Source organism: Ovis aries, chromosome 5, assembly GCF_016772045.2.
Source record: "Ovis aries strain OAR_USU_Benz2616 breed Rambouillet chromosome 5, ARS-UI_Ramb_v3.0, whole genome shotgun sequence".
NCBI classification, from domain to species: Eukaryota; Metazoa; Chordata; class Mammalia; order Artiodactyla; family Bovidae; genus Ovis; species Ovis aries.
Genome location: NC_056058.1, coordinates 69,870,090 through 69,889,016, shown reverse-complemented (window position 1 = coordinate 69,889,016; position 18,927 = coordinate 69,870,090). Strand labels below are relative to the sequence as shown.

General features: G+C 41.9%; 1 protein-coding gene across 3 annotated transcripts in view; it reads left to right on the top strand.

The window, feature by feature from the left end:
- The window catches only part of ATP10B (ATPase phospholipid transporting 10B (putative)), a 386,386-nt gene that overhangs the window by 258,989 nt on the left and 108,470 nt on the right, over positions 1–18,927 (top strand). For all 3 annotated transcript variants that reach the window (XM_060416606.1, XM_027970475.3, XM_012178897.5), the window contains one exon: positions 7,012–7,216. In XM_060416606.1, the coding sequence (XP_060272589.1) occupies positions 7,012–7,216 (205 nt within the window). The remainder of the gene's footprint in view (positions 1–7,011; positions 7,217–18,927) is intronic.

The window sequence follows — 18,927 nt, the reverse complement described above, 5'->3', positions numbered from 1 at the left end:
ACCCCCATGGACTGTATAGAATTATCCAGGCCAGAATACTAGAGTAGGTAGCTGTTCCCTTATCCAGGGGATCTTCCCAACTCAGGGATCAAACCCAGGTCTCTCACATTTCAGGCAGATTCTTTACCAGCTGAGCCACCAGTGAAGCCCAGGGGAGTAAGAAAGATGGACCATTGGCTGGGGATTTGAACTGCATAAAAGAAGACAAACTCTTTATCATAAAGCTTGAATCCAAGCTCTAATAACAAAGCAAAATAGGTCTGCAGGAAGAATCTGAAAAATGCACATAACAGAGAAACATAGTGTCATTTGAGGCATGACCACTAAACGTGCCACTGGCTGGAGTTGACAGACCAGCAGACCGCTGCATCCACCCTGAGGCTCTTTGCTCTGCATTTGGCACCAGCCAAATAGACGCCCTCTCTGAAGCATCGGTTTTGCAAGGGCCCACCCCACTCCCACAGCCTCACCCTGCACTCACAGTGGGCCATAAACTATTTGGGCCAATTCAGCTTATCATGTCAGGTTTGAATGCATTAGGTTCTCCCCCAAATTCAATGGGTAGAAGAATCATAAAACAAGAATCCCAGTGTCCCCAAACCTCTGGACTCCTGTCAACAGGCATGATTTGTGTCTGAGCGGATGACGATTTATAGCCTCTGCAACAGAACCAAGAGACTACATGGAGCCAGGAAGGCCCCACAGCTGTCATTCCTGTGTCCTGGTAGATGTACCTGTGTGACCTTACACAAGTTGGATGACCTTTCTGGGCCTAAGTTTCCTCATCTATGAAACAGAGATAGCAGTAATAATACAATAAAAGTAGGCACTTAAATGGTAATATAGGTTAAGTGCCGTAGGCCTTAGTTTTTTAGGAAACCAACAAATTGTCTATCAGAGTGGCTGTTCCATTGTACCGTTCAAAATGGCTGTACCATTCCTACAAACAATGTATGAGACTGCCTGTTGCTCAGCTTCCTCACCTGTTTTTTTTTTTTTTTTTTTTTTTTAAAAAAAAAACCTTCTTTTTGGGCTTGGGGAAAATGTTTGGATTTTTAAAGTTTCTTTAAATGTGTTTGCACATTATGTGTCTGAACCCAATTCATGGAATGTAATCACAGACATAAAGTGGGCATCCCAGTAGCATGAAGAAGAAAATGCTGTGTTGTTAGTGTTCAGGATTTGTGTATTCAAATAGGGATGTACGATATCTCATTTTAATTTGCATTTCTCTGATGACATATGATGTGGAGCTCTTTGTATGCTTATTTGACATCTGTATATCTTCTTTGTTGAGGTGTCTGTTTAGGTCTCTTGTCCATTTTTTAATTGGGTTGTTTGTTGTTATTGTTGAGTTTTAAGAGCTTTCCTGGTGGCTCAGATGGTAAAGAATCCGCCTGCAATGCAGGAGACCGGGTTTTATCCCTAGAGAAGGGAATGGTTACCCACTCCAGTATTCTTGCCTGGGGAATCCCATGGACAGAGGAGCCTGGTGGGCTACAGTCCACGGGGGTCGCAAAGAGTCGGACACTGAGTGACTAACCCTTAAGAGTTCTTGTATGTTTCAGATAACAATCCTTTATCAAATGTGTCTTTTGCAAAACACATATTTTGTCCCAGATAGTGGCTTGTGTTCTCATTCTCTTACCATCATTTTTCATATAACAGAAATTTTTTATTTTAATGAAATCCCACTTATCAATTACTTCTTTCATGAATAGTGCCTATGGTGTTTACCTGAAAAGTCATCGTCATACCAAAGGTCATCTAGGTTTTCTGCTATGTTGTCTTCTTGGAGTTTTATAGTTCTGCATTTTATGTTTAGGCCTGTGATCCATTTTGAGTTGATTTTTGTGAAGAGCACAAGATCTGTGTCTGGATTCTATTTTGTTCTTTTTTGTCATTTGAATGTCCACTTGTTCCAGCACCATTTGTTGAAAAGATTTTCTTTGCTCAGTTGTATCGCCTTTGCTCCTTTGTCAAAGGTCAGTTGACTATAATTATGTGAATCTATTTCTGGGCTATCTATTCTGTTCTATTGATCTATTAGTCTGTTCTTTGGCCAATACTGCACTGTCATGATTACTGTAGCTTTATAAGTCTTAAAGCTAGTTGGCCTTTTTTGGCTTTTTATATTTAGAACTATTCATAGTTTTTCAACATCCTCAAAAACTTGGTGGGAAGCCCTGATTTTAAGGATATATATTTCTGAGAATTTGCCCAGTAACCAGCATTCAGAGTCCTTAGTCTTCCATAGGCTAAATTTGGCCCTTCTTTTGGGGCTTGGGGAAAATGTTTGGATTTTTAAAGTTTCTTTAAATGTGTTTGCACATTTTGTGTCTGAACCCAACTCATGAAATGTAATTACAGACATAAAGTGGGTATCCCAATAGCATGAAGAAGAAAATGCTGGGGCAACAGTGGTGGCTAGCCCTCCCCAGAACATTAACAATCATTGTCATCAGCAGCATAAAAGCAGCTTGTATTTAGTGAGTCCTTACTAAGTGCAAAACCGAGCTCTCAGTCCCTTACATGGGTCATCTCACTAATCTTTTTAAACACCCTCTGAGGCAAATACATGTATTGCCTTCAACTGAAGATAGTCTCTGAAAGATTAAGGTACTTCCCCAAGGTCACGCAGGTAGTAGTGGTAAACCTGAGATTCAGGCCCACTCTTAGTTCCTATACTGCACTCTTTCTCGCTGGCTTCCCCTTTCACCCTGGGGTAATGACACGGGCTCTTTGGGGCATGACATGCCAGTTTCTTGAAGGACAGTCCAGGTCAGCTCATCCTATACCAGGTGGGAAATCCTACAGACAACTAAGCTTCTTGATAAACCCCCTCTACTCTAGTTCCTTAAAACGTAAGACCTTCATGTGTGTGCATGCTAAGTTGCTTCGGTCATGTCCAACTCTTTGCAACCCCACCAGGCTCTTCTGTCCATGGGATTCTCCAGGCATGAATACTGGAGTGGGTTGTCATGCCCTCCTCCAGGGGATCTTCCTGACCCAGGGACTGAACTCACATCTCTTATATCTCCTGCATTGGCAGGTGGGTTCTTACCACTAGTGCCACCTGGGGAACCCCAAACCCACATAGTACTTGAGAAATGGGACCTTAAACACCCTCTCCTCCTCCATTCCCCACCTTTCACCTGCTTCCCCACAGGATCTAGTTGTTTACAAACCTCTCATGCTGTTTATTTACCTCTTAATAAGCCCTAACTCCTCTCAGAAAGCCATTTAGCACTGCACCACTTAATTTTTCCCTGAGGCAGAATCTGCCAGATGGAGTCTTTGTCTGCAGCCATGTTGATTTGTCTTATTTTTAAACAGCAGTGAACATGCCACGAAACTAAAATAGCAATCAGTTCCCAGGTGTGGACTCACTGAGCATGTGGGAAATGATCAGGAGCGTGTGGACGTGTCCACCCGGGGCATCTGTTCCAAATGGGCTGGATTAACCAGGGAATGACTCCCGCAGGTGGCTCCCAGCCAGCTGCTGGCCACATCTGGGCATCCCTCAGTGCAGAAGCACACCACTTTTCTGCCTCAGTGGGATTCAGCCACTCAGCACCTCCTGGGGCTGGATCCCAGGGCTGTGCACCCTTGCCTTTTCCACAGTTATATTCTAACATTTGAGGAGACAGAGTGGGTCCCCAGGGGATCAGAAAATCAGCACAGAATAACCCAGTGCAAGAAGGAAATGTCTCCAATGTCACTTTTTTTCATCCCTAAATTCCTATAAAATCTAACTCCATTTCTATAACATTACTATATTTGGGTCAATCGATATAAATGTAATTCAAATTCTATACCAGCTAAATTATTAAATTATGTCCCCCCCAAAAAAATAATTTTAAACACCCTCCCCCAAATCTGTTGCTTCCATAGCTTCTGTGCTCCTGGACACATGACAAGATATATGCCTGCAGGTGTATGAGCCTCTGTTTGAGCAGCATGACCTGGAGGTGGGCAATCTCTGTTTGGGGGAGGGTAAGCCTACAACAGGGACTGAGAGTGTTCTTCAGCATTGCGTGTCATCTTAAGGAAGAGAAGATTACATCTAAAGGAAACACAGGTGATTGTCACCAGGACAGCAGTACTGAACAGGACCTCCCTGGGATCCAAGGAATGATGGAATAAAGTTAGAGACCAGCCTGATGTGTAGCTTCTTGTGTGGTTCCATTGATCTTGCGATACCTATCATCACCATGGGAACTGACAAGACAACACTCCAGCTTAACTCACAGAAGTGACTCCTCATGATTATCTGTATAGATATAGATATTTATGTTTCCTAATTCATCTGCATAACCTCCATCTTCCATTCTCTTAATAACTCACAACTCATAATAAGTAATGCGTGCGTGCTCAGTTGTGTCCGACTCTCTGCGACCCTATGGACTGTAGCTCTCCAGGCTCCTCTGTCCATGGGGTTTTCCAGGCAAGAACACTAGAGTGGGTTTCCATTTCCTCCTCCAGTAATAAACAGTGGAATCCTTTGTTAGAAGGAAGAAGAATGAGATTCAATATTGATGGGTGGAGGTGTGTTTTGCAAACCTCCTGAACCATCATTCTCTGAAAGTATTGGCAGTTAGAATATTGCTCAGAGTCAGTGCTGTTCTCATGAAATCCCATCTCAAGTACCAAGCAGAGTGCTGAGGTCACCTTTGGGAGTGGGCCATTCCCAAAGGACAGAAGTCAAAGGCGGGAAGTGGAGAAGAATATAGACAAGTTGAATGGCAATCATTTGGAGCAATTTTGCTGTACTATTCAAGAATATTTTTTTAAGTGCCCTCTCACAAAGGGGGAAAAAAAGAAAAAACAATAAAGAAAGCCTCCCTCCTTCACCACATAAGATCCTTTTCCCATGGAAAGTATCTGCCATTCCAATTTCTTTAAGTAGCCTTAAATTTGGACATTTAACAGGTGTTTCCAAGGCTACTCTAAAGAAAAAAAGTTTTCCTGAATCAGCATATAAGTGTTTCTCTGAAATGGCAGTGAGAAACAAATCTGGGAAAACTATCTCTATTCTTCATGGTAAAAAAACAAATTAAAAATAACATAGAGAAGCAGGAGAGCATAAAACAAGCTGAGGAAATGAAAAGGGCTTAGAAACCTACTTTTTCCAAAAGGATTACTGAAATGCTGCAGATCCACTGCCCTCAAAATGCTCAGAAGTGGTCTCCACTGGGACAATATTGCCCACCAATTAGTTTAACCAGTGGCTGCTGCACTGTGGGCACTTCCGAAGAATTCTATGGGTCTTGAGAGTTTTAAGACTGCTCCCTAATTGCAATTCCTGATTATTTTATAAACTTTGATCAGATCTTTTCTTGGATGGCCTTCCAAAAGGCTTCCAAAGGATATACATCTATTTCAGGAAAGTGGGGGGAGTCCTTCACACAGATCTTTTATGACAAGGAAGATGCAGTCTTAGGAGGGCTTGCTCAGGGTTTTCTAGAGTCCTCCAAAGAAAGGAGAAAGCTCAAACCTTTATCTTCAGTTTGAGGAGAAAAGTGACATTCCAGTCACATCTCTCTGTCTGCGGAAGAGTGGTCTTGTCATGCTCAGGGCAGCTCAGATTTCTACAGAAACAGAAGCAACAGCATGCCCAGAGGGGCTCAGCATCCATGGAGAAAAACAGCAAAGGAGAGCTACCTTTCCAGGCCTGGCTGGGCTCAGAGATGTTCACCTGCAAGCCAGCTGAGCCTAATTCAAAAGAACCACATCTGGAATATAGGTTTGGTCCCAAATCTCACATTTAAAGAGATTTCTAAGCAGTCTTAAAAGAGCCCTCACTTCTGGACAGATCTGGAAACTATGCCACCCATAATAATTGAGAGCACTTAGAAAGTTAAATTTGACTTGGCAAGTCCAAAAGGCTTCAGAGCATGCCTGATGAATACTTCAAAATATTTCTTAAATGGTAGGAGATAGAATAAATCAGATTGCCTGGGAGAACGGAATGAGTTCAATATTTGGTTAATCAGAAGGAAGAATTTGTAAAATGAGGGTTCTTGGAGATGAAATGTATTGCCTTGGGGAATAACGAGTCTTTTTGCTGGGGTTATAATAGCTGACGCTGCCATTTCACTGGAGAAGAAGGAGGGGAATGTCTTCGAGGAGGTAGGATACCTGTGCAGCAGTGAAAACTGGGTTTGGGGTCAAGGTGGACCCAGACTCAGGGTCCAGCTCTGTTTTTGTAAAACTTTGGGAAATTTCCTCTAAACCCTCCATTCCCTCTTTGTGAAATGGGTATAATAATATCTTCTTCAATAGATTATTATGCAAGCAAATGAAATACTAATTTATACCGGTGCTTGGCATGGTAGAAATGCTAGATTCACAGTTGTTGCTGCCCTGATCATTGCATAAGCTCTGATAAACTGGATGGGAAGAGCAAGTGCATCATTTCTCAGACTGCTTTAGCCCTCTGACCCTGTGATCGGTGTGGGGCCCATCCTGTCAATGTTCCTGGTGCCGTCTCCCTAATTCCCTGTTTCCTATTTCAGCACCCTTTGGATCTTCCTAGACAGTGAGCTATATTCTCACCTTTCTAATGCCACTCTCCACCTATAACCAGAAGCCCTATGTCCTGTGCTCCAGTCTGTTATAGCCCTGCTTTCCTCAGTGATAACTGGGTATTCTGGGAAGTGAAGTTTATAAAGAATATGATGTTAATATGAATATATGGCCCCCTTCTCCTTTAAATTTTTTCTCCTGCCAGGATGCAAGGGCTGAGCACAGTAACCAGTCAAGAGCCAGCAGTCAGTCAAAACTCCACATGGTCATCAGGAGAGATTCTTACTAGTGGGATACAATAGATCATGCTTAGCTTTTCTAGAGATGATGCTAGTGGTCATTTGGGGCACGTAGAATACACAGCAGTCTTGTGACAGGTTGATTGGGGGATATTAGATACGGGAAGGGGGACTTTTCCATTCATTCATTTATGTTCTGAGAACCTTAACATACGCTCTGACCCCTGTCTTTCTCCCACCCCAGGAAAGAGCAGAGCTATGTGCAGAAGTGCTGGAAGGATGTACGTGTGGGGGACTTCATCCAGATGCAGTGCAACGAGATCATCCCAGCCGACATACTCCTCCTCTTCTCCTCGGACCCCAGTGGGGTCTGCCATCTGGAAACTGCCAACTTGGATGGAGAGACCAACCTCAAACAGAGGCGGGTTGTGAAGGGCTTCTCACAGCAGGTAGGGCTCTTTCTAAGATAAGGTCTTTAACTGGAGGGCCAGGGGAAGATGTCAGCCAACTCTACTTGGAAATTGGATTCAATCTGGTGGGTAGAGGAGAAGGTAGTAGATGCCTCCTTTCCCAAGCATTTCGTTGTTGTTTTCAGTCCCTGATTCATGCCCGATTCTTTCTGACCCCATGGTCTACAGCACGCCAGGGTCCACACCAGGGTTTGTATCCTTCAGAGTTTGCTCAAATTCATGTCCTTTGAGTTGGTGATGCCATCCCACTATCTCATCCTCTCTCAGCCCCTTCTCTTCCTGCCCTCAATCTTTCCCACCATCAAGGTCTTTTCCAATGAGTCAGCGCTTCGCATCTGGTGGCCAAAGTATTGGAGCTTCAGCATCAGTCCCTACAATGAATATTCAGGGTTAATTTCCTTTAGGATTGACTGGTTTCATCTCCTTGCTATCCATGGAACTCTCAAGAGTCTTCTTCAGCACCGTGTTTCAACAGTATCAACCCTTTGGCACTCAGCCTTCTTTATGGTCCAACTCTGACATCCATATATGACTACCATAGCTTTGACTATATGGACTTTTGTTGGCAAAGTGATGTCTCTGTATTCTAGCATTCTGTCTAAGTTTGTCATAGCTTTTCTTCCAAGAAGCAAGTGTCTTTTAATTTCAAGGCTGCAGTCACACAATCTTTCCAGAAACTCTCTATCATCCCCTTCTCACAGATGGGGAAACTGAGGCTTGGGAAAGTAAATAACTTGCTGAAACCCTCAGAGTCCTTAAAAGGGGGCCTGTGTGTTTAGTTGAAGAAACTGCTCTTTGCTCTAAACCAAGGAGTCTAGTATCTGCTCAGTTACTTTTGAGACCAGCCCACTTTTCTGTGCTTATCCAATCCCCACTCCTCCTGTCCAGATCAGCTCCAGCAATTTCTCCCTCTATGAATTTTTTCTAGTACTCCTTTGACACCAGCATAAAAGCAGCAAGGTATCATGAATTGTTTTTCCATTTTGTATGTCTTACCTTCGTGACAGTACTGAAATATCTTTAAGAACAGGGAATGATCATCAACATTTTAATTTAATCCCTGCTTATGTGTATGATACCTTGGACATCATGGAGAAATCATGATTGTTTTGTGGTTAAGAACCCAGGCTCTAGAGTCTGGCAGAGCTGAACTCAAAGCCCAACCCTACCATTTATTAACTGCCTCACCCTTTATTCCCTCATCTGGAAAATGGACACAAAAATAGTATCCTCTCTATAGCATGCTTCTGAGGACTGAACCAAACTTGATTCTGCTTGCCCATGTGCTGTAGAGTCAATCTACTGATGCTGGGTCATAGTGAAGGAAAACACAGCATTTATTCTAAAGGCTTCATACAAGTAGTCCAGGACAGCTAGTGCTCAAAAGGCCCAAATTCCCTGATGGGTTTCCGGATAACATTTTTGTTTAGTTAATTTTTATTGGTGTATAGTTGCTTTACAATGTTGTGTTAGTCTCTACTGTACCACAAAGTGAATCAGTCAGTTATACATGTATCTCCTCTTTTTTAGATTTCCTTTTCATTTAGGTCACGAAAGACCACTGAGTAAAGTTCCCTGTGCTATACAATAGGTTCTGATTAGGTATCTGTTTTATACATAGTATCAATAGTGTGTTTGTCAATTCCAATCCCCCAATTCATCCCACCCACCCCTTCCCTGCTTAGTTTCCAGACGTTTGCTCTCTGTGCCTGTGTCTCTTTTCTGCTTTGCAAATAAGATCATCTACACCATCTTTTCTAGATTCCACATAGATGTGTTAATACACGGTGTTTGTGTGACAGTCTCTAGGTGCATCCACATCTCTGCAAATGACCCAGTTTTGTTCCTCTTTATGGCTGAGTAATATTCCATTGTATATATGTACCACATTTTATTTATCCATTCCTCTGTTGACAGACATTGAGGTTCCTTCCGTGTCCTGGCTACTGTAAATAGTGCTACAGTGAACACTGGGGTGCATGTGTCTTATTATAGTTTTCTCTGGGTACATCCCCAGTAATAGGATTGCTGGGTCATGTGATAGTTCTATTTTTAGTTTTTTAAGGAACAGAATGGCATTTTTAAAGCCTAAGTGAGGGAAGGGGGATAGGGTATGTGATCAGCTTATGCACAATTCTCTGATTGGTTGGTGGTAAGATAACAGGGCAGTATCACAAGGGTTATCAATCCATAGTCCCCTGGGCTATGTGCTGTAGACCTCGGGGCTATGTCCTCATGGTCATTAAGCAATTCACATCTTCCGTTTGGTGGGGGCTTTCATGTCAACAACTCAGGAAATGTATATCAGAAACTATTATATAGGTACTTCAGTTCAGTTCAGTCGCTCAGTCATGTCCGACTCTTTGCGACCCCATGAATCTCAGCACGCCAGGCCTCCCTGTCCATCACCAACTCCTGGAGTTCACTCAAACTCACATCCATCAAGTCGATGATACCATCCAGTCATCTCATCCTCTGTCGTCCCCTTCTCCTCCTGCCCCCAGTCCCTACCAGCATCAGGGTGTTTTCCAATGAGTCAACGCTTTGCATGAAGTGACCAAAGTATTGGAGTTCCAGCTTCAGCATCAGTCCATCCAATGAACACCCAGGACTGATCTCCTTTAGGATGGACTGGTTGGATTTCCTTGCAGTCCAAGGGACTCTCATGTGTCTTCTCCAACACCACAGTTCAAAAGCATCAATTCTTCAGCACTCAGCTTTCTTCACAGTCCAACTCTCACATCTATACATGACCACTAGAAAAACCATAGCCTTGATTAGACAGACCTTTGTTGGAAAAGTCAAGTCTCTGCTTTTGAATCGGAGAAGGCAATGGCACCCCACTCCAGTACTCTTGCCTGGAAAATCCCATGGACGGAGGAGCCTGGAGACTGCAGTCCATGGGGTCACTGAGGGTCGGACACAACTGAGCGACTTCACTTTCACTTTTCACGTATGCTATCTAGGTTGGTCATAACTTTCCTTCCAAGGAGTAAGTGTCTTTTAATTTCATGGCTACAGTCACCAACTGCAGTGATTTTGGAGCCCCCCAAAATAAAGTCTGACACTGTTTCCACTGTTTCCCCATCTATTTCCCATGAAGTGATGGGACCAGATGCCATGATCTTCGTTTTCTGAATGTTGAGCTTTAAGCCAACTTTTTCACTCTCCACTTTCACTTTCATCAAGAGGCTTTTAGTTCCTCTTCACTTTCTGCTATAAGGGTAGTGTCATCTGCATATCTGAAGTTATTGATATTTCTCCCAGCAATCTTGATTCCAGCTTGTGCTTCTTCCAGCCCAGCGTTTCTCATGATGTACTCTGCATAGAAGTTAAATAAGCAGAGTGACAATATACAGCCTTGATATACTACTTTTCCTATTTGGAACCAGTCTGTTGTTCCATGTCCAGTTCCAACTGTTGCTTCCTGACCTGCATATAGGTTTCTCAAGAGGCAGGTCACGTGGTCTGGTATTCCCATCTCTTTCAGAATTTTCCACAGGTTATTGTGGTCCACATAGTCAAAGGCTTTGGCATAGTCAATAAAGCAGAAATAGATGTTTTTCTGGAACTCTCTTACTTTTTTGATGATCCAGCGGATGTTGGCAATTTGATCTCTGGTTCCTCTGCCTTTTCTAAAACCAGCTTGAACATCTGGAAGTTCACGGGGTACTTCAGAAAGGAACTAAAGCAGAGGATATGGGGTAAGGGTTGACCCCAGTATGACCCCATAAAGTCCTGCTCAGTTATAAAATGATAGGTCCATGAATTACTTAGCATGAACTAGGCACATAGTAAGAGACCAATAAATAGTTGGCAGTAAATATAAGTGACATTCATAGGCAATATGTGTTGACTAATTGAAACTGGGTGTGGAAAATTCCAAGTTTCAATTAAATTCTGGGAGCAGAGCAGTAAAACTTATATGCATTTACAAATCTCCCTTCAGGCTGCCTACCCCAACAGCCTCCCCACAAATCTGAGTCCTTTTACTCTCTTGGGTAGTTATCTAGTGTCTCTGCTTCACCCAGTTACTTCTTTTGTTTATTGTTGGCAGCAGCCCCAAGCTGTTTCTTATGTATTAATTAGTCTGATGGTTTGGGATTTGACCAGAATGAAGAGCTGGATGAAAGGGTCATTCACACTCCACTGCTATAAACCAGCCAACTCAATTTAATCACATCTCTCAAACTCTAACCCTGACTTCTCTTAGGATACTTGATGTAATGATTTACAAAAAAATAAAATTCATTTGTAAAGGGTATAAGATTTGTCTGATCTTGAAAGTTTTCAGAATTCTCTATTCTATTTCAATAACTGACTCTCCCTCTCAATGTGCTTAAGTGTGCTTTTCTATTTATATAAGAACAGTGATAATAGTACTACTAATAATGCCTTCTTAAATTAATCTTTATTGGAGTATAGTTGTTTTACAATGCTGTGTAATACCTCCTGTACAGTAAAGTGAGTCAGCTATATGTATACATATATCCCCCTCCTTTTGGATTTGCTTCCAACTCAGGTCAGCCCAGGGCATTAAGCAGAGATCCCTGTGCTCTACAGTCGGTTCTCATCAGTCATCTATTTTATACATAGTTAATCCCACGCCCCCTCCCCCTTGGTATTTATGCATTTGTTCCCTATGTCTGTGTCTATATTTCTGCTCTCTAGTGCACCTTTTTAAAGTCCTTTTACACATAAGACAGATGAGGCACAGAGAAGTGAAGTAACTTTTCCAAGGTCATCGAGCTGGGAAGTACTGGAATCACAATCCAAAGCCAAGTTTGTCCAGTCTCAGCTTTTAAAATGTGTAGTAGCTCTTTTCCCTGGTCCTTTGGCTCTCACTCAGCTTCTACCCAGAGTTGCTTACTTAAAAGCACACATGTGTCATTTTCAATATTTCTTTCCACTTTTAAGTAACAAGAGGCAGGAATGGTAAAAGCAGACCTAGCCAGATCCCAGGGGAGGAGGAGTTTTAGCTGCTCTTTGCTCTCTTGCTTCTCCCTTATGTCTTTAATGCAAAAAGATTTCTGAATATGGATAGAATTCTCTTCTAAGTCTATGTATAATATGTCTCGAATATGTTGAACAAAGATGTCCATGAGAGTTGTGAGAAAAAATACATATTGCCCTGTCAAGTAAGATCAGACGACAATAGGTTTCAAGTTTTCTCAGATACTTTAATAACCCCCAAGGAGGAGGGGTCAGGGAAGGTTCTAGTATGTAACATTTGTAATTATTTAACCACAGAAACCTTTTATTGCAAGAACCATATACCAGGACTACTGTAGGAGAGGTGGGATCACAACTTAGAGATTTGCCTTAAATGCACTGAAGGTGTTTCAGATGTATCATAGCCATCACAGGGAGAAATATTTTCATATATACATATATCTTTCCCCTTTATCATCACCAAATTATAATTCATGGGATCTGGGCATGCATACTTTTTAAATGTTCTCCCAAATGATAATATGAACCTACCACCACTTCCTTAAAAATCTATATAAGAAAAGGAAGGTGCTACTTCCAAAAAAATTTCATTGTAATAATGAAAATAAAGCCATCACCTATAGACGTCTTACATGCGCTAGCATTTTTGTGCCCATTTTCTTTTGTCCTCGTGACCACTCTGTGAGGTAGCCGTTTCTCCATCTGATGATGAAAATCTGGGGGTACAGAAAAGGCAAATTGCACCACTTGTCTCAGAGAAGACTTTGAACCTGCAAATGTGGTTTGTTTGGAAATTTAAGTAATTAAAGTCTTCTGTTAGCTTATTATTCCTATTGGCTATGAGACTTTTATCTTTTCAAAAGGGAGTGTTTACTAATTGCAAAGATTTCTAGAAACTCCCAACTCTACATCATATACTTACACCCATTTTCACCACTGAGTTCGCTTAATTCAAAGTCAGTAAGACAAACTTTGTCCCAGCTGCCCTAGATCAGCATTTCTCAAGGTGGAGTCTGCCAAACCCTATCTCAAGAGACAGTTCTTAGAAAACAAGGTCCATGGTCAAATCTGATTGGGCGGCCCGTGTCCTGTCAACCCCTCTTACAGGTTCCATTGTCCAGAATATGTTAAGATCTCAGAGAAGGCCTGGAGGGAGGAGGTCAATTAATCTTTCTTTAACTCTGCGCTTTCCAAACTAATTTAACCTCAGAACCATTTGGGGCACAATAATTTTTCTCCTTCCTGTGGAAGCTGGAGGAAAATATTAATCTACAGTGTGGGGAACCACATGATCACGTCAGCTGAAGAGTGACACAGAGGCCAACCATCGTCACAGCTTAGGCAGCTCATCCTTGCCTTTCCTGTCTAGGTTCAGAGAAATTATAAACATGAAAGAGCTTCTCTAAAGGATCCTTCTGTGACACAACACGTCATCCTCAAGCCTGCCAGAGAGTTAGTTTCAAAATCCTTTTCTCAGAATGCAACTTGGACCAACCAAATCAGGGTATATAGAACATTTACCAAAGCCAAGGAATCAGAAATGAATTCTTCCAATTAGTATTTCGAGCAATTTCCTAGTTATCCTTTAGCCAAACCACTGAAGACCAAAGTCCGACTGAAGTGCCTGTGAGATCATTTCCCAGCGACACAGAACTTATGAAACCCAGTAGACAGGAACCAGCCTCTTCAGCATTGCCTGAAAGCCTGCCAGATGCAAAATTTCAGGCCCCATCCCAAACTGAACCGGAATCTGAAGTTTAAGAATTTCTAGGTGATTCACGTGCACATTAAAGTCTGAAAGCAGCGGCCTAGGGCATCACTGATTAATGTGATTAATAATTGTGCTTATCTTTTTCATCGCCCAGGTAAAGATTCATGACTGAGTGACTTTCACTTCACTTTCATCTTTGTTATGCCTAAAATAGTGGCTGCTGTGTCCATGCTCTAGTCGTGTCTGACTCTTTGCAACCCCATGAACTGTAACCCACCAGGTTCCTCTGTCCATGGGATTTCCCAGGCAAGAATACTGGAGTGGGTTGCCATTTCCTTCTCTGGGGGATCTTTCTGACCCAGGGATGTGATCAAACCCACATCTCTTGTGTCTCCTGCACTGGGGGAAGATTCTTTTCCACTGGGCCACCTGGGAAGCCCAAAATAGTAGCAATAATTCCTTAATCTCAACTTTTAAGTCAGTGTTCAGTATTTTCAGTTTGCTTGAACAAGGATCAAAATAAGGTCAAATACTAAGATTACTTTCTTAAATCTTTTACTTTATAGTCTCTCTTCCGAGCTTTCTCTTTTTTCCCCCTTGCATATTTAGTTTTTACTGCTGAATAAACCAAAGATGTTTGCCCTGTAAAATTTCCCATAGTCTGGATTTTGCTGATCTGCTTGTGATTTCATTTAATATTTTTCTGTCCGCTATATTTCTATAAACTGGTGGTTGAATTTAGTGCCTAAATCAGACTCAGTTTAGACTTGTGTTTGTGTGTGTGTTTATGTCAACATTACATTATAGGGGAAAAAATGTGCTACCATCTTGAGGCACAAAATGTCTAATTGTCTTTTTTCAATGTGAGTAGTCATTGATGATTATTGTCCATATCCATGAACTCAATGGGATTTGCAAAATGGTATTACCCTAAGTCATGTATAAAAAGGAATCTCCCCTCATGAAGTATTCAGTTACTCCCATGGCTGATTCATGTCAATGTATGGCAAAACCACCACAATACTGTAAAGTAGTTAGCCTCCAATTAAAATTAATTAATTAATTTAAAAAATAGCTGGTTACTATGTGGTTGTTGCTGTTGTTCAGTCATGTCCAGCTCTTTGCAACCCCATGGACTGGAGCATGCCAGGCTCCTCTGTCCTCCACTGTCAACAGCAGTTTGTTCAAATTCATGTCCATTGAGTCAGTGAAGCTATCCAACCATCTCATCTTCTGTCGCCGCCTTCTCTTCCTGTCCTCAATCTTTCCCAGCATCAGGGTCTTTTCCAGTGAGTCAGAGCTTCACCTCAGGTTGTTGTTCAGTTGCTCAGTCCTGTCCAACTCTTTGCAACCCCATGGACTGCAGCATGCCAGGCTTCCCTGTCCTTCACCATCTCCTGAGCCTGCTCAAATTCATGTCCATTGAGTCAGTGATGCCATCCAACCATCTCATCTTCTGTCATCCCCTTTTCCTGCTTTCAATGTTTCCCAGCATGAGGGTCTTTTCTAATGAGTTGGCCCCTCACATATGGTGGCCAAAGTATTGGAGCTCCAGCTTCAACATCAGTCCTTCCAATGCATAATCAGGGTTGATTTCCTTTAGGATTGACTGGTTTGAACTCCTTGCTGTCCTCAAGAGTCTCCCCCAGCACCACAGTTTGAAAGCATCAGTTCTTCATTTCTCAGTCTTCTTTATGATTTAACTCTCCCATCTGTACCTGACTACTGAAAAAACCATAGCTTTGACTATACAGACCTTTGTCGGCAAAGTGATGTCTCTGCTTTTTAATACACTGTCTAGGTTTGCCATAGCTTTTCTTCTAAAGAGTGTCTTTTAATTTCATGACTGCAGTCACCATCTGCAGTGATTTTGGAGTCCAAGAAAATAAAATCTGCCACTGTTTCCACTTTTTAAATGCAAGATAAGTGTTTGATCATTTCCTTTCATTTACCAGTTTTAAAATAATGAGGTGATTCCTAAACATTCTGCAAAGTTGACCAATGAGATTTTCTTTTCTAGTATCAATATGAGCTCTTGGATCTAAGCACATTTGATATATATCAAATCAGTGCAGTTATTATATTATCTTTATTGATTATCCCACCTTTAGCCAGTGGGAACTTCTTCAAATTAGCTTCCAAGTTCTTTGGCCATGACCTCAGTAGTCCTAGATTGATCTGGTCCTTTTTGATAGAAAATGGCATTTAGAAATCATGATAAGTACATGCTAGAGGTACTTTTTGCTATCGGATTGATCATTGTTTGTAAGCCATCTAAGTAAACAGAACTAGGACTTTTTTTTTTTAAGAGTCTGTCATACAGATTGAATCAAGTCAGAGAAAAACAAATATAGTATATTAATGAATATATATATATGAAATCTAGAAAAATGGTACAGATGAACCTTTTTAAAGGGTAGGAATTGAGATGCAGACATAGAATCTTATGGACATGGAGGGAAGGAGAGGGTGGGACAAATTGGGAGATTAGGGTTGGTATACATGCGCTACCATGTGTAAAATAAATAGCCAGTGGGAAGTTGCTGTGTATCACAGGGAGCTCAGCTCAGTGTCCGTGATGACCTAGAGGGAAGGGTTGGAAGGGTGAAGAAGATCCAAAGTTGGGGGGGCGGAATATATGTATGCATATATCTAATTCACTTCATTGCACAGCAGAAACTAATGCAACATTATAAAGCAGTTACACTCAAAGATTAAATACATCAGAAATTATGCTGATACTTCAAATTCAGAACTAGAGAGTTTTGTTCAATCTCATCAATATTAAACATATAAATCCTTCTGCCACATGAAGCAAAGTCCTTAACCACTGTACTACACAGCTCCCTTTTGATAGCTGACAGTCAATATTAGATTAGAAGTGGAATTAGCAACGTTTTCAAGATGAAGAAACAATTTCAGAGAGATTGAATCTTATCAAAGATAACCGAACTAATAAATACAGTGTGGAGACAGAAGTGGAGCTCAACTCTGATGTACCTGATTATTTTTCCCATGGCTAAAGTAAATTTTAAATTCCTTTATGTGTATTTTCCATTTCTCAAGTGATTGTAATTTTTATATATATGAAAATATTGAAGTGTTATAAGTTTTAGTTAGAATTATTTATAATAATACTTAATTTGACTATAACAGACACAACCCTACAAAAGAACTGTCGCTTTCATTTTTATAGCCCTCAGACTTCCTTTTGGTGACCCTCTCCTCCATAGTCCTACTAGGGCATGAGTACCCACACACACACACACACACACACACACACACACACCCCCCACAGACATAGGATCCCCCCTTCCAATGTTAAAAGCACTGTTTGCACATTTCTATTAACAATTCTTTTTCCATTTTTATCTCTGTAGGGCCTCATGAGGAAGCTCTGCTAGGTTGTGTGTGAAAAATATAACTTCATTTAGGTGTTTCCTGGTGGCTCAGATGGTAAAGAATCCACCTGTAATATGGGAGACCTGGGTTCAATCCCTGGGTCAGGAAGATCCCCTGGAAAAGAGAATGGCACCCTACTCCAGTACTCTTGCCTGGAGAATCCCATGGACAGAGGAGCCTGGCGAGCTACAGTCCATGGTGTCACAAAGAGTTGGACACGACTGAAACTCTCTTTCAAGGTGTCAATAGATGAAAGCTTAAAGATTTTCTCCCTCTCACTCTCTCCATACCCTATGATAACATATTTATATTGTAATAGTGGCCTTCCCTGCCTTAACCAGTATGGATAATTGTGGGTATTTTAGGCCAATGTGAAAAGTATTTAGTTTCTCAAAGGAAAGACATTCTAATCTAGTATATGGATTAGTCAAGACTCGTGGGTACATGTGAGAGAACTCCAATTTGAAGTAGCTTGGACAAAAAGGGATCTTATTGGAAGGATATGGGATGAGATGCACCTTAGACTCAGGTGGAACTGGAAATTTCGATTCTTCTCTACAGTCCCCATCTCTTTTGTTTGCATTTCTCTCTGCATTTGGTTTCAATCTCTCAAACCAGTTTCCTTCATGTGGAAGAAAAACTGGTACCAATAAACCTACCTTTATGCCCCACCCCCAAAAGGGACTAGGGACCTTCCCTGTTGTCCAGTTTGAAAAGCATGCCAGGGACAAGGAGTGATCAGTCTGGCTGGAATCATGCGTGCACAACCCTCGACCAATTCACTCTGGCCAGTGGCGAAGGATTCTGTCCTTGGCATCCTCTAATTCACCTTCATGGGTGAAACTGCCCTGTGAGGCAGGAGAGTACTGAGCAGCACAGCAATAAATAGCCATTGCATCTATTCTGCATCAGGGCTAGAGGAGCCTAACTTAGGTACAACCAGGGTCATCTATGCTGAAGGAGAGGGGCCCAGTGTCCTCTCTCCTAAATGTCCCAGTGGCATTCTCTCTTCCCCGAAAGCCCTTTCCTGCCTGCCCTTTCTCTGCCAGGCAGCCTTCTCTGTCCAGGCAGTATCCGGGACAAATCCCTCCTTTCTCTGTGCTCCCACAGACTTCAGTCTTCTCACTCCCAACCACTGCACATACCTCTTTGTGCTTCATTTAATAAATTTGTTTACTCAGTCAACACACGATACATTATGGTCATATCTTCCGTGAATAACTGAATATGGACTTTCTCAAACTGGAATTCATACTCTCTTCTTTGTGACCTCTTTTGCGCAAAACATGAGGTACAGAATTTTGGATGTCACGTCATTTTCTCGCATCTCAGTTATCCACAGTGAGAAAAATCTGTACAGAAAAGAGTTTCTTTGCAGCACTCCCTTAAGGCACCACTGCCCATCTGGTGGCAGCTGCCCGTGTTTCCAGCATCGTGCACTCATGCTTTTGTTCACCAAATATTGACTGGATGCCTTCTGTGTGCCAAGTGCTATTGCGTACTCTGGGGGTCCAGGTGTAAATAAGAGAGATGCAGGTTTAAGGGGGAATCAGACAGACAGTTGTTAACAATTCCACAAACAATTGATTCCTTTTAGGAATAATAGGAGAAATCATCGATTTTT